Genomic DNA, 26,308 nt, shown 5'->3' with positions numbered 1-26,308 from the left:
TACTTGCTATCTATGCTAGATGAACGTTGTTATACATGTTTTCAATGATTTAAACTGTATATGTATTTTATATCTACGAAAATGTTGGGGTAAAACATGGGTAGATGCAATAGGTGATGTGTGATAAAATGATGAGAGGCCTCGATGTTGATGTTGTTGATTCTGTCATCTAGCGGAGTATGGATGACGACCACGGACTCTTCTAGACAGTCCAGTGGAACACTAGCAGGCTCGCAACCTGTAGGTGTTTGTGAACGATATGTTCACCGGTGTACTCGATCCCCCACATGGTTGCCTTTAGGACATTTATTGCTGAGGAATCCCCTTAGCAGTAGTGTCCGTCCCGATGATGATCCTTAGGCTAGGTCCCTTACGATAGGTGTTTAGGGACGTAAAGTGAGGATAACGGGAACGGGTAATCGGTTTATTGTTGATCGATGAAATTAATAAACTTATTTATTGTGGGTTGAAAACCCTATGTGCTCACCAGGCTCCCAAGCCTGACCCACTCAGTTTTATGTATTACAGGTAGTGGCGCATGAGCATAGGTGTGATGTTTTGGACGAGGGATTACGGATATAGGCCTGTAGATATGAAATAATGTAGTAAGGCTTATATTGTACTGTTTATGCTTTTGATCTGTACGAACATGACATCCCGAGTCTTTTAATGAAATACATTTCTATGGAAATGCTTTTGATAAATCTTTATCATATTTTTGTTTTGGGACAAATTCCGCAACACTTTCATTTAAAATGTAACTCTGATTTTTAAACAAAGCATAAACAAACCGGTCTTTTCTGGCCGTGATTTTGGGGATGTCACAGTTGGTATCAGAGCATTAGTTTAAGCGAAATAGGAATTTGTAGGATTTCTAGACTTAAACTTAGAATGCTAAGCGATGATTGTGAGGTGTGAGCACTAGCTTATTTTAGGAATTGTGCCTAAAATGCTTTTATGTGCTAAATGCTTTGTGCATAATATGCTGTTAATTGTTCGGATCTATGGTCTGTTGCCGACCGGATCTGGAAACCTAATGTGTTTAGGATTCTAAACGTACGACTACGATATTAGAACTAGCATGTAAACGTTTCGGAGTGATAAGGACGATTTAAAACGTCTATCCTAAATAAAGATCTAAATTCACCTTATTCGGTGTATAGATCAAGATGGAAAGGACCCGTAGCGGAAACGTGAACGCAAATGGAGGTAGGAACCAACCCCCAGTGGTTCAGCAAATACCTGTTGTTGAAGAAGTTGCACCTGAGCCAGTCACCATGGCTGGAGTTCAAGCCATGATTCAGGCTATGCTAGCTGAACAAAGGGAAGAAATGAGACGGATGCTTCACGAAAATAGGGACGAACCTACCATACATGTTGAACCGACAGAGCCAGTTCCCGAGCCATCTGAGGAAGGGAACTATAGCCGCCAAGTGAGTCAAGTAGGGACTCAAGGTGAGCAAAAGGATGGCCCAGAAGGGAGAAACAACAAGGATGGGCGGATGTACAAAAATTTCTTGGGTGCGAAACCACCAAGTCTCTCAGGAAGCCCAAAGCCTGTTGAGATTATGGACTGGATCTCCGAGATGGAGATGGTGTTTGAGAGCTGCGACTGCAGCGAGAAGCAGAATACTGTCTTCGCTGTGAGACAAGTGAAAACTGGAGTCTTGAGCTGGTGGGAGCTATTGGCAGATACAATGCCACGGGGAGAAGCTCTGAAAATGTCATGGGATGAGTTCTTGGAACAACTGAAGGCGCAGTACTGTTCAGAGATAGACCTGATTGATCTGAACAATGAGTTCCAAAATTTGAAGAAGGGGAGAATGAGCATCGATGACTATGCTGCTGCATTTACGGAAAAGATGAAGTTGTTTCCATACCTAGTGCCAACCGAACTTTCCAAAATTGAGAAATTCGCAAACGGACTGCCGGCTGACTTTGGCCCAACAGTCAAGATGGCAACCACTCTGAAATCAACTGTTCGAGCAGCTAAGAACGTGGAGACCCAACAAAAGGAAAGAGGTCTGGAGAGGGCTGAGGTTGGTGAGAAACGGAAGTTCAATGGATCCTCGAAGTCCAATAAGAAGAGTAGATTCTCGAAGTCTGGTTCGAGGGGAGGAGGATCAGAAGCGAAGTGGTGTGACAAGTGCAAGAAGAAGCACTCTGGGAAGTGTGACGGAGGGGTCACTTGTTACAAGTGCGGAAAGCCTGGGCACTACGCCAATGAATGCACCCTCAACCAGAAAGCCTGTTATGGGTGCAATGAAGAAGGGCACATTTTGAAGGACTGCCCGAAGAAGAAGGAGACAGGAAGACCCAACATACCACCGAAGCCGAAGGCGAGAGCCTTCCAGATGACGCTCGAGGCTGCAAAGGAGGCAGTAGACGTCGCTTCAGGTACATTTCTTGTAAATGATTTTCCTGCAAATATACTATTTGATTCCAGAGCCAACTACTCCTTTGTGTCGCATAAATTTGGTGGGAAATTAGCATTGCCTGTAGAAAAACTAGATAATGCCCTGATTGTAGAAGTTGCCAGTGACAAATTCGTACCTGTTAGTAATCGTATTAGGAACATCGTCATTGACCTAAACGGAAACGAATTCCACGAAGAGCTATTACCCATAGAGTTAAATGGTTTCGACATCGTTTTGGGTATGGATTGGCTTAGCGCCAACGATGCTGAGATTCAATGCCGAAAGAAGATAGTAAAGGTAAACCCACCCGGAAAAGAATCATTTATGGTGTATGGGGACAAACGCAGAGTGAATTCTGGAATCATCTCCCTGATGAAAGCCAGTAAATGTTTGTCCAAAGGATGTGCATCATACTTGGCATTCGTAATCGATGCCAAGAAGGAGAAGAAAGAGGTGCAGAATACACCGGTTGTGTGTGATTATCCGGAAGTCTTTCCCGAAGATCTTCCCGGATTACCACCTGATAGGCAAGTGGATTTTCGTATAGACTTGTTACCAGGAACAACACCGATAGCAAAGGCACATTACCGATTAGCACCGACGGAGATGAAGGAGCTCATGACGCAACTTCAAGAGCTGTTGGACAACGGTTTTATTCGACCTAGTTCATCACCCTGGGGAGCTCCGGTGTTATTCGTGAAGAAGGACGGAAGTATGAGAATGTGTATAGACTACCGAGAGCTGAATAAGGCAACGGTGAAGAACAAGTATCCATTGCCGAGGATTGATGACCTATTCGATCAGCTGCAAGGTTCGGGCTACTTCTCAAAGATCGATCTTAGGTCAGGATATCATCAGCTAAAGGTGAGAAAGCAGGATATTGAGAAGACTGCATTCAGAACGAGATATGGACACTACGAGTTCTTGGTTATGTCATTCGGGCTAACCAATGCTCCCGCAGCATTCATGGATTTGATGAATAGGGCTTGTAAACCATTCCTCGATAAATCCGTGATAGTGTTCATCGACGACATTCTCATCTACTCGAAAAGCCAAGAGGAGCATGGCAAGCATCTACAGGAAGTATTAGAAGTGTTGAAGAAGGAGAAGATTTTTGCAAAGTTCTCCAAATGCGACTTTTGGATACGGGAAGTCCAATTCTTGGGTCATGTTGTTAACCAGGAGGGAATAATGGTTGACCCCGCAAAGATCGAGGCTGTAATGAAGTGGGAACGTCCAAAGAGTCCCACGGAGATTCGAAGCTTTCTAGGATTAGCCGGATATTATCGACGATTTATCCAAGGCTTTTCTTCGATAGCTGCTCCATTAACAGCTTTGACTCATAAAGGAGCTACGTATACGTGGAGTGAGAAACACGATGAGGCATTCGAGAAGCTAAAGAAGAAGTTATGTGAAGCACCGATACTTTCTCTACCCGATGGAGTCGAAGATTTCGCGGTTTATAGTGACGCTTCTGGAGTCGGGTTGGGTTGTGTTATGACCCACAGAGAAAAGGTGATAGCATACGCATCTCGACAATTGAAAGAGCACGAAAAGAACTACCCCACTCATGATCTGGAGTTGGCAGCGGTAGTTTTTGCCTTAAAGATATGGAGGCATTACCTCTACGGCACGAAGTGCAAGCTCTTCAATGATCATAAGAGTCTCCAGTATCTCTTTAATCAGAAGGAGTTGAACATGAGGCAACGACGCTGGCTAGAACTTCTCAAGGACTACGACTGTGAGATACTTTACCACCCAGGTAAAGCAAATATTGTTGTTGATGCTCTCAGTCGGAAAGTCAATCTGGAAAGGAAAAGGCCAAGAGCGTTAAGAATTGAAGTCATCTCGACGATTGTGGAAAGTATCAGGAAAGCTCAAGAAGAAGCTTTAGAGAAAAATGACCGAAAGGAAGAACGTTTGGGAAGAACGTTAGTGTTTGGTACAAACAGTCGAGGACTGAAGGTATTCCAAGATCGAATTTGGGTACCTAAGACGGGAGGAATAAGAGATCTTTTGATGGAAGAAGCACACACGACCATGTACTCGATTCATCCCGGTAGCACTAAAATGTATAGGGACCTAAAACCCTACTACTGGTGGCCGACGATGAAGCTCGATGTTGCGAAGTATGTGGCCGAGTGCGTAACATGTGCGAGGGTTAAGGCACAACATCAGAAACCGTATGGGAGTTTGGAACCTTTACCTGTACCCATGGGTAAATGGGAAGACATCACCATAGATTTTGTGACTAAACTGCCCAGGACGAAGAACGGTCACGACATGATTTGGGTAGTCGTGGATCGTTTCACCAAGAGTGCACACTTCATATCAGCCAATGAGAAGTGGTCTATGGATAAGCTCGCAAATGCTTACGTGAAGGAAATTGTAAGACTTCACGGTGTCCCTCTTACGATTGTATCAGATCGTGATAGTCGTTTCACGTCAAGGTTTTGGAGGAGTCTACAAGAGGAGTTAGGTACAAAGTTGTGTTTGAGTACTGCTTATCATCCGCAAACTGATGGTCAGAGCGAAAGAACGATTCAGACGCTGGAAGATATGCTGAGAGCATGTACCCTCGAATTCCAAGGGAATTGGGACGAGCACTTACCTCTGGTAGAATTTTCCTACAACAATAGTTTTCACTCGAGCATCAAGATGGCTCCTTATCAAGCCTTGTATGGGCAGAAGTGTCGTACGCCGTCTTGTTGGCTTGAAGCCGGAGAGAAGCAGTTTATGGGCCCCGAGATAGTCCATGAGACTGCTGAGAAGTTGAAGGTGATTAGGGAAAGGATGTTAGCAGCCCAGGATCGTCAGAAGAGCAATGCTGACAAGAAAAGACGACCGATAACTTTCGAAGTTGGGGATTCCGTTTTTCTTAAAGTCTCACCGTGGAAGGGACTTATACGATTTGGGAAACGAGGAAAGTTGAGTCCAAGGTTTATTGGACCGTTCAAAGTTCTTCAGAAGATAGGGAACCAAGCTTACAAGCTGGAATTGCCCGAAGAACTCAATGGTATTCATAACACCTTCCATGTGTGTTATTTGAGGAAATTCACGGGAGATGTTCCCGACATAATTCCAATCTCAGAGTTAAGGATGGATGAAAATAAAAGGTCGATCGAAGAGCCTGAGGCAATTGTTGACCGTAAGACTAAGAAGTTACGACGCAAGATGGTCGACTTGGTGCTAGTCCGATGGAAACATTCGAATGGGCCGAATCTCACTTAGGAAACAGAGGATGAGATGATGAGTCGCTATCCACATCTGTTTGCTGATGCATGATTCCGGGACGGAATCATCCTAAGGGGAGAGAATTGTAACGCCCGGGTTTCAGGGCTAAGCATTTTTGTCAATGTAATAGTCTAGGTCAACTCTTGTAACTCTTTTTGAAGTAATAAAGATGAAATATTTGAGTATTATGTGAATTATATGTGTTTATTATTTAATTATAAATGTATAATTAATAAAGAATAAAAATGAGCGTCAAAATTAAAGTGTGAGATAATCCCGATATCTCTACATAAAGTTGTAGAATATGTCTCAAGGTTTCCGTGCATATAAGGAACGCCGAAATCCGAGTTATAACGAAGAAGTTATGACCCGTCGAAGTTTCACGACAGAACCGGCACGATACCGGGAAGCGTGAATAGTGAATTTACGATAGAGCGAGATTTAGCCTTAGTGATCTAAATGAAAGTCGTAGAATATGTTAAACTAAGAACATCGATAAAAAGAACGCCCAAATCTGACTTCGTATGAATAAAGTTATGAGATTTTAAACAGACCAATCCTGTCCCGACTTGTTAAAAATATAACTTTAAAAATAAAGTCAAAATTAGCTGACGGAGTCTAAACGAAAGTTGTAGAGTACGTCTTCACCTACGCGTGGATATAAAGAACGTCAAAAACGGAGTTCGTATGAACGAGTTACAAATTATAATAGCATATTTACGTATTAAAATAAAGTATAAATCATGTATACGTACACACACATATATATATATATATATATATATATATATATATATATATATATATATATATATATATATATATATATACATATGTATATATCATTAGAAAGGTATCGACGATGCGGTCATTATAAGACTAATGTTGAGTTCTTTCGACATTAGTTTAGTACAAATATCATTAAATCCATTTATAATAGTATTATAGAGGGGTGTTTAGTTGTTTATATAACTAAAAGGTCATTAAGTAATTATGGAGGGTAGTTTTTGAAAATTCAATTAGTATAAACAAGAGCCTTGGGCTCTCATATTTCTTGCACCATTCTCTTGATTCAAGAGTCTTTCTCTCCTTATCCCCCGAGCATTTCGGTCCCTCGTGATTCGACTTCTCTTTCTGTAGCTTAGTATAGTAAGGTGAGCGCTGAAGCGCTGTACGAATCTTTCTTAGAAAGATTCAGCGACGAAGTTCTGCCCCTGCAGAGCCCGACTCCTAGCTAAAACCCCCTTGTAAGTAAGTTATGCTTACCTTATTTTAATATAGCTTATATTTAAAATTCGTATTGTTATTATTAACTTATAATAAATATTTGAGCTATTATTATAACTTATATAAGTGTCGTTATAATATTTTTTTTAACTACTCGCGGTACGGAGAATCTGGTTTAAAGGGCCGCATAGGGTTGTTGGATTTCAGAAGTGCTATATGCCAAAATGGTCCTGCCCTCCGGTGTTTTATGTCTGGCCCCTGTCTGTACATAGTGGTTGGAAAATATTGTTTAACGCTTATATAATAATAATAATACTAAGACTAATAGTTGGTCACGGTAAATATTAGACTAAAATTTAGCGATAATAATGTTAGGTTTCGTCGAAGGAAAATAGAATCGTTAGAAGCAAGCGCTGCCCGATTTTGGAATCATCACCTTAACAAGTGAGTGCATAGTTACTTTCAACTTACACATAGATATGAAGTATTTTATATAAATTACGTGCTATGTGTGCATATTATCTGAATACTTGCTATCTATGCTAGATGAACGTTGTTATACATGTTTTCAATGATTTAAACTGTATATGTATTTTATATCTACGAAAATGTTGGGGTAAAACATGGGTAGATGCAATAGGTGATGTGTGATAAAATGATGAGAGGCCTCGATGTTGATGTTGTTGATTCTGTCATCTAGCGGAGTATGGATGACGACCACGGACTCTTCTAGACAGTCCAGTAGTGTCCGTAGGCTCGCAACCTGTAGGTGTTTGTGAACGATATGTTCACCGGTGTACTCGATCCCCCACATGGTTGCCTTTAGGACATTTATTGCTGAGGAATCCCCTTAGCAGTAGTGTCCGTCCCGATGATGATCCTTAGGCTAGGTCCCTTACGATAGGTGTTTAGGGACGTAAAGTGAGGATAACGGGAACGGGTAATCGGTTTATTGTTGATCGATGAAATTAATAAACTTATTTATTGTGGGTTGAAAACCCTATGTGCTCACCAGGCTCCCAAGCCTGACCCACTCAGTTTTATGTATTACAGGTAGTGGCGCATGAGCATAGGTGTGATGTTTTGGACGAGGGATTACGGATATAGGCCTGTAGATATGAAATAATGTAGTAAGGCTTATATTGTACTGTTTATGCTTTTGATCTGTACGAACATGACATCCCGAGTCTTTTAATGAAATACATTTCTATGGAAATGCTTTTGATAAATCTTTATCATATTTTTGTTTTGGGACAAATTCCGCAACACTTTCATTTAAAATGTAACTCTGATTTTTAAACAAAGCATAAACAAACCGGTCTTTTCTGGCCGTGATTTTGGGGATGTCACAGTTGGTATCAGAGCATTAGTTTAAGCGAAATAGGAATTTGTAGGATTTCTAGACTTAAACTTAGAATGCTAAGCGATGATTGTGAGGTGTGAGCACTAGCTTATTTTAGGAATTGTGCCTAAAATGCTTTTATGTGCTAAATGCTTTGTGCATAATATGCTGTTAATTGTTCGGATCTATGGTCTGTTGCCGACCGGATCTGGAAACCTAATGTGTTTAGGATTCTAAACGTACGACTACGATATTAGAACTAGCATGTAAACGTTTCGGAGTGATAAGGACGATTTAAAACGTCTATCCTAAATAAAGATCTAAATTCACCTTATTCGGTGTATAGATCAAGATGGAAAGGACCCGTAGCGGAAACGTGAACGCAAATGGAGGTAGGAACCAACCCCCAGTGGTTCAGCAAATACCTGTTGTTGAAGAAGTTGCACCTGAGCCAGTCACCATGGCTGGAGTTCAAGCCATGATTCAGGCTATGCTAGCTGAACAAAGGGAAGAAATGAGACGGATGCTTCACGAAAATAGGGACGAACCTACCATACATGTTGAACCGACAGAGCCAGTTCCCGAGCCATCTGAGGAAGGGAACTATAGCCGCCAAGTGAGTCAAGTAGGGACTCAAGGTGAGCAAAAGGATGGCCCAGAAGGGAGAAACAACAAGGATGGGCGGATGTACAAAAATTTCTTGGGTGCGAAACCACCAAGTCTCTCAGGAAGCCCAAAGCCTGTTGAGATTATGGACTGGATCTCCGAGATGGAGATGGTGTTTGAGAGCTGCGACTGCAGCGAGAAGCAGAAGACTGTCTTCGCTGTGAGACAAGTGAAAACTGGAGTCTTGAGCTGGTGGGAGCTATTGGCAGATACAATGCCACGGGGAGAAGCTCTGAAAATGTCATGGGATGAGTTCTTGGAACAACTGAAGGCGCAGTACTGTTCAGAGATAGACCTGATTGATCTGAACAATGAGTTCCAAAATTTGAAGAAGGGGAGAATGAGCATCGATGACTATGCTGCTGCATTTACGGAAAAGATGAAGTTGTTTCCATACCTAGTGCCAACCGAACTTTCCAAAATTGAGAAATTCGCAAACGGACTGCCGGCTGACTTTGGCCCAACAGTCAAGATGGCAACCACTCTGAAATCAGCTGTTCGAGCAGCTAAGAACGTGGAGACCCAACAAAAGGAAAGAGGTCTGGAGAGGGCTGAGGTTGGTGAGAAACGGAAGTTCAATGGATCCTCGAAGTCCAATAAGAAGAGTAGATTCTCGAAGTCTGGTTCGAGGGGAGGAGGATCAGAAGCGAAGTGGTGTGACAAGTGCAAGAAGAAGCACTCTGGGAAGTGTGACGGAGGGGTCACTTGTTACAAGTGCGGAAAGCCTGGGCACTACGCCAATGAATGCACCCTCAACCAGAAAGCCTGTTATGGGTGCAATGAAGAAGGGCACATTTTGAAGGACTGCCCGAAGAAGAAGGAGACAGGAAGACCCAACATACCACCGAAGCCGAAGGCGAGAGCCTTCCAGATGACGCTCGAGGCTGCAAAGGAGGCAGTAGACGTCGCTTCAGGTACATTTCTTGTAAATGGTTTTCCTGCAAATATACTATTTGATTCCAGAGCCAACTACTCCTTTGTGTCGCATAAATTTGGTGGGAAATTAGCATTGCCTGTAGAAAAACTAGATAATGCCCTGATTGTAGAAGTTGCCAGTGACAAATTCGTACCTGTTAGTAATCGTATTAGGAACATCGTCATTGACCTAAACGGAAACGAATTCCACGAAGAGCTATTACCCATAGAGTTAAATGGTTTCGACATCGTTTTGGGTATGGATTGGCTTAGCGCCAACGATGCTGAGATTCAATGCCGAAAGAAGATAGTAAAGGTAAACCCACCCGGAAAAGAATCATTTATGGTGTATGGGGACAAACGCAGAGTGAATTCTGGAATCATCTCCCTGATGAAAGCCAGGAAATGTTTGTTCAAAGGATGTGCATCATACTTGGCATTCGTAATCGATGCCAAGAAGGAGAAGAAAGAGGTGCAGAATACACCGGTTGTGTGTGATTATCCGGAAGTCTTTCCCGAAGATCTTCCCGGATTACCACCTGATAGGCAAGTGGAGTTTCGTATAGACTTGTTACCAGGAACAACACCGATAGCAAAGGCACATTACCGATTAGCACCGACGGAGATGAAGGAGCTCATGACGCAACTTCAAGAGCTGTTGGACAACGGTTTTATTCGACCTAGTTCATCACCCTGGGGAGCTCCGGTGTTATTCGTGAAGAAGAAGGACGGAAGTATGAGAATGTGTATAGACTACCGAGAGCTGAATAAGGCAACGGTGAAGAACAAGTATCCATTGCCGAGGATTGATGACCTATTCGATCAGCTGCAAGGTTCGGGCTACTTCTCAAAGATCGATCTTAGGTCAGGATATCATCAGCTAAAGGTGAGAAAGCAGGATATTGAGAAGACTGCATTCAGAACGAGATATGGACACTACGAGTTCTTGGTTATGTCATTCGGGCTAACCAATGCTCCCGCAGCATTCATGGATTTGATGAATAGGGTTTGTAAACCATTCCTCGATAAATCCGTGATAGTGTTCATCGACGACATTCTCATCTACTCGAAAAGCCAAGAGGAGCATGGCAAGCATCTACAGGAAGTATTAGAAGTGTTGAAGAAGGAGAAGCTTTTTGCAAAGTTCTCCAAATGCGACTTTTGGATACGGGAAGTCCAATTCTTGGGTCATGTTGTTAACCAGGAGGGAATAATGGTTGACCCCGCAAAGATCGAGGCTGTAATGAAGTGGGAACTTCCAAAGAGTCCCACGGAGATTCGAAGCTTTCTAGGATTAGCCGGATATTATCGACGATTTATCCAAGGCTTTTCTTCGATAGCTGCTCCATTAACAGCTTTGACTCATAAAGGAGCTACGTATACGTGGAGTGAGAAACACGATGAGGCATTCGAGAAGCTAAAGAAGAAGTTATGTGAAGCACCGATACTTTCTCTACCCGATGGAGTCGAAGATTTCGCGGTTTATAGTGACGCTTCTGGAGTCGGGTTGGGTTGTGTTATGACCCACAGAGAAAAGGTGATAGCATACGCATCTCGACAATTGAAAGAGCACGAAAAGAACTACCCCACTCATGATCTGGAGTTGGCAGCGGTAGTTTTTGCCTTAAAGATATGGAGGCATTACCTCTACGGCACGAAGTGCAAGCTCTTCAATGATCATAAGAGTCTCCAGTATCTCTTTAATCAGAAGGAGTTGAACATGAGGCAACGACGCTGGCTAGAACTTCTCAAGGACTACGACTGTGAGATACTTTACCACCCAGGTAAAGCAAATATTGTTGTTGATGCTCTCAGTCGGAAAGTCAATCTGGAAAGGAAAAGGCCAAGAGCGTTAAGAATTGAAGTCATCTCGACGATTGTGGAAAGTATCAGGAAAGCTCAAGAAGAAGCTTTAGAGAAAAATGACCGAAAGGAAGAACGTTTGGGAAGAACGTTAGTGTTTGGTACAAACAGTCGAGGACTGAAGGTATTCCAAGATCGAATTTGGGTACCTAAGACGGGAGGAATAAGAGATCTTTTGATGGAAGAAGCACACACGACCATGTACTCGATTCATCCCGGTAGCACTAAAATGTATAGGGACCTAAAACCCTACTACTGGTGGCCGACGATGAAGCTCGATGTTGCGAAGTATGTGGCCGAGTGCGTAACATGTGCGAGGGTTAAGGCACAACATCAGAAACCGTATGGGAGTTTGGAACCTTTACCTGTACCCATGGGTAAATGGGAAGACATCACCATAGATTTTGTGACTAAACTGCCCAGGACGAAGAACGGTCACGACATGATTTGGGTAGTCGTGGATCGTTTCACCAAGAGTGCACACTTCATATCAGCCAATGAGAAGTGGTCTATGGATAAGCTCGCAAATGCTTACGTGAAGGAAATTGTAAGACTTCACGGTGTCCCTCTTACGATTGTATCAGATCGTGATAGTCGTTTCACGTCAAGGTTTTGGAGGAGTCTACAAGAGGAGTTAGGTACAAAGTTGTGTTTGAGTACTGCTTATCATCCGCAAACTGATGGTCAGAGCGAAAGAACGATTCAGACGCTGGAAGATATGCTGAGAGCATGTACCCTCGAATTCCAAGGGAATTGGGACGAGCACTTACCTCTGGTAGAATTTTCCTACAACAATAGTTTTCACTCGAGCATCAAGATGGCTCCTTATCAAGCCTTGTATGGGCAGAAGTGTCGTACGCCGTCTTGTTGGCTTGAAGCCGGAGAGAAGCAGTTTATGGGCCCCGAGATAGTCCATGAGACTGCTGAGAAGTTGAAGGTGATTAGGGAAAGGATGTTAGCAGCCCAGGATCGTCAGAAGAGCAATGCTGACAAGAAAAGACGACCGATAACTTTCGAAGTTGGGGATTCCGTTTTGCTTAAAGTCTCACCGTGGAAGGGACTTATACGATTTGGGAAACGAGGAAAGTTGAGTCCAAGGTTTATTGGACCGTTCAAAGTTCTCCAGAAGATAGGGAACCAAGCTTACAAGCTGGAATTGCCCGAAGAACTCAATGGTATTCATAACACCTTCCATGTGTGTTATTTGAGGAAATTCACGGGAGATGTTCCCGACATAATTCCAATCTCAGAGTTAAGGATGGATGAAAATAAAAGGTCGATCGAAGAGCCTGAGGCAATTGTTGACCGTAAGACTAAGAAGTTACGACGCAAGATGGTCGACTTGGTGCTAGTCCGATGGAAACATTCGAATGGGCCGAATCTCACTTGGGAAACAGAGGATGACATGATGAGTCGCTATCCACATCTGTTTGCTGATGCATGATTCCGGGACGGAATCATCCTAAGGGGAGAGAATTGTAACGCCCGGGTTTCAGGGCTAAGCATTTTTGTCAATGTAATAGTCTAGGTCAACTCTTGTAACTCTTTTTGAAGTAATAAAGATGAAATATTTGAGTATTATGTGAATTATATGTGTTTATTATTTAATTATAAATGTATAATTAATAAAGAATAAAAATGAGCGTCAAAATTAAAGTGTGAGATAATCCCGATATCTCTACATAAAGTTGTAGAATATGTCTCAAGGTTTCCGTGCATATAAGGAACGCCGAAATCCGAGTTATAACGAAGAAGTTATGACCCGTCGAAGTTTCACGACAGAACCGGCACGATACCGGGAAGCGTGAATAGTGAATTTACGATAGAGCGAGATTTAGCCTTAGTGATCTAAACGAAAGTCGTAGAATATTTTAAACAGACCAATCCTGTCCCGACTTGTTAAAAATATAACTTTAAAAATAAAGTCAAAATTAGCCGACGGAGTCTAAACGAAAGTTGTAGAGTACGTCTTCACCTACGCGTGGATATAAAGAACGTCAAAAACGGAGTTCGTATGAACGAGTTACAAATTATAATAGCATATTTACGTATTAAAATAAAGTATAAATCATGTATACGTACACATATATATATACATATGTATATATCATTAGAAAGGTATCGACGATGCGGTCATTATAAGACTAATGTTGAGTTCTTTCGACATTAGTTTAGTACAAATATCATTAAATCCATTTATAATAGTATTATAGAGGGGTGTTTAGTTGTTTATATAACTAAAAGGTCATTAAGTAATTATGGAGGGTAGTTTTTGAAAATTCAATTAGTATAAATAAGAGCCTTGGGCTCTCATATTTCTTGCACCATTCTCTTGATTCAAGAGTCTTTCTCTCCTTATCCCCCGAGCATTTCGGTCCCTCGTGATTCGACTTCTCTTTCTGTAGCTTAGTATAGCAAGGTGAGCGCTGAAGCGCTGCACGAATCTTTCTTAGAAAGATTCAGCGACGAAGTTCTGCCCCTGCAGAGCCCGACTCCTAGCTAAAACCCCCTTGTAAGTAAGTTATGCTTACCTTATTTTAATATAGCTTATATTTAAAATTAGTATTGTTATTATGAACTTATAATAAATATTTGAGCTATTATTATAACTTATATAAGTGTCGTTATAATATTTTTTTAACTACTCGCGGTACGGAGAATCTGGTTTAAAGGGCCGCATAGGGTTGTTGGATTTCAGAAGTGCTATATGCCAAAATGGTCCTGCCCTTCGGTGTTTTATGTCTGGCCCCTGTCTGTACATAGTGGTTGGAAAATATTGTTTAACGCTTATATAATAATAATAATACTAAGACTAATAGTTGGTCACGGTAAATATTAGACTAAAATTTAGCGATAATAATGTTAGGTTTCGTCGAAGGAAAATAGAATCGTTAGAAGCAAGCGCTGCCCGATTTTGGAATCATCACCTTAACAAGTGAGTGCATAGTTACTTTCAACTTACACATAGATATGAAGTATTTTATATAAATTACGTGCTATGTGTGCATATTATCTGAATACTTGCTATCTATGCTAGATGAACGTTGTTATACATGTTTTCAATGATTTAAACTGTATATGTATTTTATATCTACGAAAATGTTGGGGTAAAACATGGGTAGATGCAATAGGTGATGTGTGATAAAATGATGAGAGGCCTCGATGTTGATGTTGTTGATTCTGTCATCTAGCGGAGTATGGATGACGACCACGGACTCTTCTAGATAGTCCAGTGGAACACTAGCAGGCTCGCAACCTGTAGGTGTTTGTGAACGATATGTTCATCGGTGTACTCCATCCCCCACATGGTTGCCTTTAGGACATTTATTGCTGAGGAATCCCCTTAGCAGTAGTGTCCGTCCCGATGATGATCCTTAGGCTAGGTCCCTTACGATAGGTGTTTAGGGACGTAAAGTGAGGATTACGGGAACGAGTAATCGGTTTATTGTTGATCGATGAAATTAATAAACTTATTTATTGTGGGTTGAAAACCCTATGTGCTCACCAGGCTCCCAAGCCTGACCCACTCAGTTTTATGTATTACAGGTAGTGGCGCATGAGCATAGGTGTGATGTTTTGGACGAGGGATTACGGATATAGGCCTGTAGATATGAAATAATGTAGTAAGGCTTATATTGTACTGTTTATGCTTTTGATCTGTACGAACATGACATCCCGAGTCTTTTAATGAAATACATTTCTATGGAAATGCTTTTGATAAATCTTTTTCATATTTTTGTTTTAGGACAAATTCCGCAACACTTTCATTTAAAATGTAACTCTGATTTTTAAACAAAGCATAAACAAACCGGTCTTTTCTGGCCGTGATTTTGGGGATGTCACACATCACTAGGCATCATGTATTGCGCTTCCTTCTTGAGGTCAAGGGTTCAAGTCCCGTCTTGAACATATGTAAGAATATGAGTAGTTTATGAGTATATTAGATTTGTCGTTAAAAAAAAAAGATGAGGTGCTCCAGAAGACGAGTTAAATGAAAAGTGGGATCTCGGCTTGCCTGAACTCATCTATGATTTCGATCCTAGTTAATAAATTTCATAAGCATGAGTTCCAATAAAAATAGGGTGACGCTTTTCTTTTTATTCTTGTTCATTATGGATACCAAAGGCCTTCATGCTTCTTTGCATGAAAAAATTAATCACAATATGTCTTGTGAAACTGTGCAACAATAGGTTGATGGTTTTCCGCTTCCTCGACACAGTGATGCAATAATCCTTGGGAGTGGTAACATGAAAATGTGAGAATTATCTTCAAGATTTTAGATTTTTTACCTAAATTTTTGTTTTAAAATTAACTTGTAAATAGCAAATGGTGTCCAAGGCAGTGAATTCCATCAATAATTTTAATATTGATTAAAATGAGATCTTCACTCTCATTCCTGGATTGGGAGTCAAAATTTTATTATGGAAAGATGCTTGGTGTGGTATTACTCCATTTCAAATCAAATTCCCACACTTGTCAAATGTTGCTTATTAGAGAACCGATTATCCATTAATGGTTTCTCGTGGATGTGGAAGTTCGAACCTACAGGTGCAACATAATTAAATGAAATTTTACAATTGTATAATGATATCGCTGAATTGGCAAATGAGAGCACTTCCAGGTTTGATTTTAGATTTAATCTAAACACCAATGGGGAATACACTGTCAAATCCATGAGAAGGTTAATTGATTCAAGACTTATTTTATATAGCGGGCATCCAATTTTTTGGTCAAAGATGCAAAAATCCATGAGAAGGTTAATTGAGTCAAGACTTATTTTATATAGCGGGCATCCAATTTGTTGTTCAAAGATGCAAGGGCGACTCAACCAATTTGGGGGCTCTAAGCAAACAAAAAAATTGGGGCCTGTCGGTTTTATAACTTAAATGAAAGGTAAGCAAACAGATTCGAACCTAAGACCTTTATTTTGTTAAACCAACCGTTTTACCACCAGACCAAGCTCTAACTTGTCTTTCTAACCCAAGAAATATGTATATATATACATATATAATTAACATAATAAGATTTAAAATTTGGGGCCCTTTAGAATTGGGGGCCCTAAGCCCTTGCCTAGTTTTCTAAAGGGTAGATTCGGCCCTACAAAGATGATACCTCTAAAAGTACGATGCTTCTTTTGGAGAGCCTCACTGTTACCTGTGGCTGATGCCTTCATGTATAGGGGTATTACCATCTCCAATCCCCTCTGTCCACTATGCAATAAGGGGAATCAAACAAACGCTCATCTACTCATTACATGTGAATATACCCGGGAAGTAATTGACTGGGTATTTAAATGGTGTGGTATCCAAAACAAAAGCTTTGCAACCATTAAAGACTTCATTGATTATGCAGTTGCTTGGGGAAACTGTCCTAGAAATAAATCAATCCTAAATATGGTGTTTTGTTGTTTTATTTGGAACATTTGGATGACAAGGAATGATGAAGTCTTCAAAAAGATTGGTGTGCCCCCGACGAAAATTGTTGACAACATCATTTCTTTATCATATATTTAGTGTAAACATCATGATAACCTTGGCTATTTCATTATATATGGAAATACAAAATACATTCAAGATATGATAGATATCTACAATAACTAACTTTAAATAATACAAATATATCTATCTAATCTTTATTTGAAATCTCCTTTTTATCCTTCGATTTACATTCCCCCTCAATCTTGACCGTAACAAGGTTAAGATTGTACTTGAAACGTTCCAGCATATGGCGTGGAATTGGTTTAGTGAAACAATCAGTAATTTGATCATTAATTGAGATAAACCGTACATCCAGAGCTCCCATTTCCACCTTTTCTCTAACAAAATGAAAATCCACTTCAATGTATTTGGTACGAGCATGAAACACCGGATTTGCTGTCAAATATGTAGCGCCTAAATTATCACACCATAGAATCGGAGGTCTTGGTTGACACACATCTAGTTCTTTAAGCAAAGATTGCACCCAAATTACCTCAGTTGTACCATTTGCCAATGCTTTGTATTCAGCTTCCGTACTCGATCGTAACACCGTGGGTTGTTTTCTTGAACTCCATGAGATCAGATTTGAACCTAAAAAGATAGCAAATCCTCCTGTAGACCTACGATAATCTAAGCATCCAACCCAATCAGCATCTGTAAATACACTTAGTAGTTTAGAGTTAGACCTCCGAATGTTAAGTCCAATATTACTTGTTCCTTTTATGTATCTGAGTGACTGAGTATACATTTCACAGCTTCCCAATACATATCAGTGGGTTTCGAAAGATATTGACAGACCTTATTCACTGCAAAAGAGATATCTGGTCGTGTTAAAGTGAGCTATTGTAATCCACCAACCATGCTTCTATATTTGAACGCTTCATCATCATTTAACACTTTTCCATAATCTCTTGTGAGCTTGTCTGTGACAGACATAAGAGTTGAGACACTCTTGCAATTCTCCATGTGAGCCCTATGAAGTAGATTTAAGGCATATTTGTTTTGTACCAAAGTGATTCCCCCTGAATTGTGAGTGACCTCAATTCCTAAAAAATAATTGAGACGACCAAGATCTTTGATTGGAAAAGCAGTGGATAAGGTGGGTAGTAATTGATCAACAATTCCCTGAGACGAACCAGCAATCATGATGTCATCAACGTATACCAACATGTAGATCGTGTGTCTCCAATGAAAAAACATAAACAAGGAAGTATCGAATTTGGAGGAGGAGAACCCAAGTTGATATAATTTATCACTGAGTCTAGAAAACCATGCATGCGGTGACTGTTTAAGACCATAGATGGCTTTGTGTAGTTTACACACAAAATGCGGATTGTTAGCATCTTCAAAACTGGGAGGCTGCTTCATATAAACATCTTCATCCAAGAATCCATGCAAAAACGCATTACTCACATCAACTTGTCTAAGATGACAACCTCTGGGTACTGCAAGTGCAAGAACTAATCGAACAGTAGCCGGCTTTACAACTGGGCTAAAAGTATCCTGATAATCTACCCCATATTGTTGAGTGAACCCACGCGCAACAAGACGTGCCTTGTGCTTATCAATCGTACCATCTGGATGTTGTTTAAGTTTGAATATCCACTTGCAATCAACTATATTGACACCACTAGGACGTGGAACCAAGGTCCAAGTTTTATTCTTTTGAAGTGCATTGAATTCCGCTTCCATTGCTAGTCTCCATTTTGGTTGAGACAAGGCTGTTTTATGAGACGTGGGTTCAACGAAAAATGCACGCCTGTTAGGATTGTATTGAAAAGTTCCATCAGTAAATTTTCGAGGGAAAATTTTTCTTGCCTGACCATGAGTCACAATTTGCTGTTGAGGTGAAGGTGTATTTGGATATGACGGTGAAACAGGGGCATCTGGTGTGTTGTTGGGCTGGACTGGATCTGTAGGAGACACTAATGCTGGTTCAATGTTGGAACTCGAGTTGCTATTATTATGTGTTGGAGACGGATTACTAGGAGATACATTTTCAGGTGTCACTCTTGGAGAAGCAGGGTCGGCGTTATGATTACGCCCAGCAATGTATTCTGGTGACTGTACACCATGGAATGGTATGGAGTTTGCTGTTCGTGAGTTCCTTGTGCTAGTAAAAGGTAAGACTGCAACTTCATTAGAAGGATTAGCTAACAACAATGATAAATCATAAGTACATGTGGTCATTCATTATACTTGGTTCATTTTGAGGAAAAGACACACCTTCTGAGTTGGATGATGGTATACTAGATATAAATGAGGAAGCGAATGGAAATTTATCAAAAACGACATCACGAGAAATATAAATTCTACTAGTTTGCTTGTCAAGACACTTGTATCCTTTGTGCATAGAGTTGTACCCTAAGAAAACACATAGGGTAGAACGAAAATGAAGCTTGTGTTTGTAAAGTTTATCCCTTCTTTTCGGTTCAAGATTTGGTGGTGAACCAAGAAGAAAGCTTTACAAGTCTTCTCACCCTCTCTCGTTCTCTCTTTTGCACTTGTTTCCCAATGATCATGATTGTAGCAGTGTAAAGATGATGATGGTAAGAAAAACAATGGTGATGCGACGAAAATCACAATTAAAAGTTATTGGACTATGAATTGGGTCTCACGAGGCTGATAAAATTATTTGTTTTTCTAGGGAAACCAAGACTACACATTAAAGTACGAATATTTCCAACGATTTGATAAGTCTTAAACTTTATTTTTTTGACAGTAAAGTCCTAATTACCGGCTAACTGACAAAAAATGATAAAAGTGTCAAAAATTGTCGGTAGTTATGACTTTACTGGCAAAAAAAAAGTTTAACACTTTCTTGTCAAGTCGTTGAAAATATTAGGACTTTAACTCAAACTGGATTTCAAGCCACCCGACCTCAGTAATCCGAAGTCTTATTTAGGTTATCAAGGTAGTTATTTGGATTGCCAAATTATAAACTAATAGTTTAGATTATTCATAATCGGATTGCCTGTGTATCAACCAACACTTCAAACCCTTTAAATTGAAATTCATAAAACAAATAACTCACATTACAAAGGAACTTCATAACTCATGTAATAAGGTTATGTACATTGTTACTTAGAGAGATTTGGGGCTAGACATTTTGAAGGTGATATCACTTTATCTAAGTATACAAGAAAAATTAATAAGTTTGTCTATATAAGACGAGAAACATTAAAACATGGATTAGGAAAGAGGATTTGATACAACTCGTAGTAGAGCACATAGTTGGTAGTTGTGATTAAGAGAGCATCAAACTTATTGTGTACCGTTGGTAGACGCGACAATATGTGGGTCACATCATTTTTACATAATAATCATAAGCTAGACGCAATTATAAAAAAAACGATATAATATGATAATAATCTAACTATATTAACTTTTAATGCAACTTTAAAGTCGTATGAGTTTTTTAAAGTTACTTATTTAATCCATTAAATTAATATAAAACATAAGATAAATACTTTTGTTTACAAATAAACTAATTAAAATTGTCACATATGGATTTGGATTACTAATTCAAAATATTGTAATTAAACTACATTACTAATTTAAAATCGTCCTATAAGTCTAAGATCGAGTTGCAGACTTGGTTGATTTTTTGTCACCCATTAACTAGTAAAATAGAATGCACTTATTCCAATTTTGGATTTAATTAACCTTCTTTAATACAAAATTAAGAGAAAGTCAAGATCACGGGAAACAAGTTCTACATGATGCCAATTAATCGCACACTTTGATTCTAAGATCACAAGATACACACAAAAGATTAGGCACAAAGAAAACGAAGATTACATGCATGTATACGATAACTTCCTATTTGGATTAATGTTTATTTTAACTTTAAAGCAATTTATTATTTATATAAGATAAGATAAGAAACATAATTAATCACTTTTTTCCATGTTTGCTAAAGTAAAGTCACTGCTGTTGCTTTAAGTTATAACAACCAAATTCTAATACAATGAATTAAATTACATGAATCATTATCAATGACGATAATTTAAAGTATATTGCTATGTAAATTTATAAAAGTAGAATACCTAAACTGGACTAAAATTAAAGTATTTGAAATTTTATTTCTTTTGTTTCCTTATGCCTTTTCCAAATCTGATTATTTTAACCTAAATATTTCACAAAGCCACATAATTAAATCTGGATGTTTGGATGCGCCTTACAAAGTGATTACTATGGCTTAAAAAATCATAATCAAAATAATCTAAATAAAATTAGAAATACTAGAAAAAATTAGGTTTAAGTATTAGTTGAAAAACTAGCTTTTAGTTAAAAAGCTAACTGATAGGTGATAAGTTAGCTTATGAATTAATAGTATTTGGTAAAAAATAACTGATAAACTAGATTGCAAATATAACATGAAATAAATGATATTTAGATGTATATAACAAAAAACTAGCAATAGATATAATTAATAGTATATTTAAAATATTTTAAAAAAATCTTAATAAGCTTCTCAAAAACTATCTCAAAATAACTTATGACAAGTCAATTTATTAGTTCCAATAAACTAATATTGTGATTTTACCAAACAACGAATTATAATAAACTATTTACAAACTAACTTATTTTTACCAAAGTCTTACTCTAAAAATTATTGTTCTTTAAAAATTAAACATTATAGTAAAAAAAATCTAAATCAAAATTAAATCAGTTTTGTAACAAATCAAAACACGCCATGTGCTAAAACTTTTATAATAATAACCACAATTCTTCATGATCAATGGGGTATTAAAATTACGTTGCTTTAGTGGGCCATTGGTCTAATTCAAAACAACAATAAATTTGTCACCTACATATACCAATATATGTTCCCCACACCTCACATGCATTAGTTGACACTCTCTAACAACTCCTCAATTTTCTCTCCAAATCTCTTCGATCATCATAAATAAAAAAAAGAGTTTTTCAGTTAACAAACACAAACTTTCTCGGAAAGAGATTTGTGTTGCAGTTTCAGAAAATAAACAAGTTTCTTGATTGTGGTAATGGGGAATTACATGGAGACGTGTTTACAGAAGGAGCAAAGAGAAGACGAAAAGCCACAGGAACAAGAAAAACAAGAATCTGGGAAAGCAAGGGGTAGTTATGGAATGGAAAGTGGTAGAGTAAGGGTAAAGTTGGTATTAACAAAAGATGAGCTAGAGTGGTTGTTATTACAACTCAAGAACAAAGAAGGGCAAAGATTGGAAGATGTTTTGGGGGCAATTGGGAAGAGTAGACTCGAAGGGAAAAGTGTTGCTGGATGGAAACCTTCTTTAGAGAGTATCATGGAAACTCCTGAAGTTCATCATGAGATGAATAGATCATGATGTGATTCTTGGAAAAGTTACAATTTTACCCTCTTCTTCTCTATCTTTTTCAAGATCATGGGTTTCTCTTTGAGATGGGGTCATGCCCAGATTTGTAATTATGTGTTTTCATTTGGAATGGCATGTCTCTCAAAGGAAAATGTGTTTTTCTTTCTTGATCGTTTAGCATATTTTTCCTAAACTAGATCTATAGTATTGTTTTTTGTGTTGTAGCTTATATTTGCTCTTTGTTTGATACTTTTTGTGGATATTCTAATTATCTATTTGATGTGAGTTTTTCTAGTTTCAACTGGTCTAGTTGGACAATCATTATATTTTTACCTTTCTTAGAACTTAATTGTTTGGATAAAAGTGATTATAATTATGATTTTATGATTATTTACGTTCAAATAATTAGATTTTAAGAAGTTGGTAAAAATTAATGTAAGAAAACCGATTATTACTATAATTGTAATGTTATCCAACTATTTTAACTTTACACTTGATTAAGTGATTTTGATACTTTAATCCATAAAAATTGATGTAAGAAAACCAATTATTAATATAATTGTACACGGTTTTCATTAAAAAAAATTTAGAATAGCAACACAAGCATTCTGTAAATTACTTTTAAATTACATCATTGTTACAGGCGATATATAAATCCTCAACCACTTGCACTGAGAGGTTATATGTTTATTGGTCTATGGATTTTCTCTCTAGTGTTAATGTTGATATTGATTTTTTTAGATTGAGATTTTATAGCCATTTGCCACCAAGAAATAAGGAATATAAGTCTAAGTTATTTAATGATAGTTGAAAAGGTCATAAATGGAAAGGAAGAAATAAGTAACAATTGGGAAGAAAATAGCTGTGGATGAGTCCAAATAGTGTTATCTTGCAGTCAAATTGATGGGGACAACTGCATAAAAGTAAATATTTGGAAGTGTGAATTGGATTACCATTTAATTGACTGACCTTTTCAAACGATCTTTAACTACAACATGATAATTATAATAGAGCAAGCAAGGAAGAAAGAAGTCAAGAACTAAATACTTATACGAAGATATGCAAAGATCAAAGATTTCTAATCCAAACGTAAGGTACGTTATAGGTATTGATATTATTAAGACGAGAGAAAAAAGTTGTAAAAGAAATTGGATCAAAATTGGTCAAAATTTGTTTGATAATTTGAAGGGAAGTGATAATTTCATTTTTTTTTAAACAAAAATTAAGAAATTCAATTATTTTGTTTAAGAAAATGATTTATCTACATAACATATAACATCTGGCAACTATCGTATAAATCATAAAACATATATTATAGATAAATTCTAAGAAAGAGCACGCATACAACTGACAATGAATCTATCGATCAATTTGTTAAAATGAAAAAAATCACCTTTTAGGGCCGTTGAAAGTCCTCTACATCCCCTGTTGTTCTAAAGCATTAAATATTTAATAAATCACCGAATTCTAGAACACACAAATATCCTCAAGTTCTAATGTTGTCTAAATACAACCTAAACTTTACAAAGCTACAGAGTTGCCACCCTAACTCTTGGTTAGAAATATGAGATTCCTAACTAAGAACGGATATTCATTTATTTGTAAATGTAATTTTATATAGTACTTTGGTTTTATTATTACTTATTTCTGATAAAGATTTATGTAACATCTTAATTTCAATATAAATAGCAACTTATTTTTTTTGCTAAAATGTACACAAATATTCCATTGTGTATGCGAAAATTACGAATCGGATCCTCATCTTTATATTGTAACTATTATAGTCGTCCATAACAGGTTTAATATTTTTGTTTGACAGTTGCACTTGAATTGGATGCCTACAAGAGTAAAACTGGAGTGAGGGATGGATATTGATTCAGTTCTTTTTGCCTAATTTGAGATTCCTCACTTAAATCTACGAATCATTTAGTATCGTGTTTTTTGGTTGCCAAATCTATTTGGATGCAAATTGTTATAGGCTTATAACTATTTATGGGATATAGATCTTCTCTTATGGGAGTGGCTATGTTCGAAATTCTATAAAAGAAAGTTTTAATCTTAGAATTTATATACTTAAAATATTGTTAGTGTTTCGTGATTTACCATATATAGGTACCAAGAATGTTCACCATGAGTTGTCCAAAGGGCATGCTTTGTCTATATAGCCAATTTTATAGTTATTCATAAAATAGTTATTACAATATTTAAAATAAAAAAAGAAATTTAACTCATAAACTTGTTTCAAACTTTAGACAAAAACCCTTCACGCAAATGGGCCTATATAGTTGCAAAATGGACCGAAGTAGTCCACCTATTTAAAGTTTAAACCTCAAGAGAAATTTCTCCACAATTTTCACCTTTTATTTCTGCATTGCAACAAAAAAAACAGCTCTAAAAAATGGAAGAAGACGAGTAAAATGATATGATGGAAGTAAGTTTTTTTTTTTTTTTTTTTTTTTTTTTTTTTTTTTAAGTTTATTCTTATATTTTTACATAAATTTAACATTTACAAAAAAAAAAAAAAGAAACGATTTTTTCTGATATTTTCACATGTATTCTTTAAAAAAATCATATTATCGTAAGAAAATATGGTATTTCGTAGAAATATTATATTTTCCGAGAAAATATAGTGTTTTTCTCAATAATAATCTTTGTTTCCATACTAATTTTTTTTGTAAATGTTAGATCTACAAAAAAAGCCATCTTAGAAATTTATCGGCAAAATTAACAAGGAAAATTTTAGGTCTTTCTGTCAAAATACCATATCTTTTAGGAAGGGCAACAAAAATATTAGAAAAAAAAAAAAGATCATTTCTTTTTTGTACAAAATGATAAATCTATGAGACAATATAAGTAGGCCTGCTAATAGAACGGGTTTTGACCCTGATCCGATCCAAACCCTTAACAATTATATGAGTTTGGAGCATAGTTTTTGATCTGTTTATCCGTTAACGACCCGTACCCGCTAACCCTTTTATTAAAAGGGTCGGGTGTGGATCATCATTGATCCGCTCCATTTATAACCCGCCCCGTATAAATTTTAGAATTATAAATTTTAAAATTATATATTTATATTTTATACTACTTAAAGTTTACTTTTAGTTACAATTGAAAGTCCAAAGAGAAAAGGCCAAAGACTAAACTGTTTTTACATGAGTCTCGAGGACTTGATTTCTAGACTTCCAATCATCTACTAAGAATCATGATGTCATTCATTTGGATTCCATCAAGTAATCATCAATTAAATTTTTATATCAATAAAGTCATTTTTCAACCGAAAAAAAGTTTTTAATTGCTATTATTTATCAATTCAATTGACGGTCAAAAATCAATCAGAAGTTACTACAATAATGAGTTTAATTCCAATTGAAAGTCCTCGAGTACTTAATGTGTTTTCTAAATCAACGTTTGTTTTATTTGATAAATGTTATTTTAAGATTTACGAGAAATATGTTTGATTTTTCAAAAAACCTACGGGTTACGGGGCGGGTTTGGATATATGTCGATTTGGTGGATAAGGGTATGAGTTTGACTATTCAAAACTCTGCGGGTCACGGAACGAGTTTGGATCGGATTTTGAAATTTGTTAAAAAGGTTTAGATCAAGGTCGATTCGCTTCAAACCCGCCCCATTGCCAGGTCTAAATATAAGAATAGAATAAAAATAAATACTTACTTTCCTCCATTTTTAGAGTTGTGAAAAATATAAGGCTAAACTTAAAAAATAATACTTCTATTAAGGCTGATGTGTCAGCCCATAACGACGTGGTAACATCAAAAACATCATCCTTTTTTCTTGTTGCATTTTGTTGTGTTGCTTCTTGTTGTTGCAATGACAAGAATAAAC

General features: G+C 37.7%; 1 protein-coding gene across 1 annotated transcript; it reads left to right on the top strand.

Moving 5' to 3' along the window:
- The first annotated feature begins 21,977 nt into the window (after positions 1–21,977).
- On the top strand, positions 21,978–22,747 carry LOC111898776 (uncharacterized). Its single transcript, XM_023894654.3, has one exon. The coding sequence runs from the start codon at positions 22,151–22,153 to the stop codon at positions 22,472–22,474; it is 324 nt and encodes a 107-aa protein (XP_023750422.1). The 5' UTR covers positions 21,978–22,150; the 3' UTR covers positions 22,475–22,747.
- The last annotated feature ends 3,561 nt before the right edge of the window (positions 22,748–26,308 follow it).

The sequence above is a fragment of the Lactuca sativa genome, chromosome 6, assembly GCF_002870075.4.
Source record: "Lactuca sativa cultivar Salinas chromosome 6, Lsat_Salinas_v11, whole genome shotgun sequence".
NCBI classification, from domain to species: Eukaryota; Viridiplantae; Streptophyta; class Magnoliopsida; order Asterales; family Asteraceae; genus Lactuca; species Lactuca sativa.
Note: the sequence above shows the minus strand (reverse complement) of the source record. Positions and strands in the feature narration are given on the sequence as shown.

Bases quoted from the DNA above. Each gene is read 5' to 3' on its own strand.
- LOC111898776 (XM_023894654.3), top strand. From the start codon at position 22,151: ATGGGGAATTACATGGAGACGTGTTTACAGAAGGAGCAAAGAGAAGAC.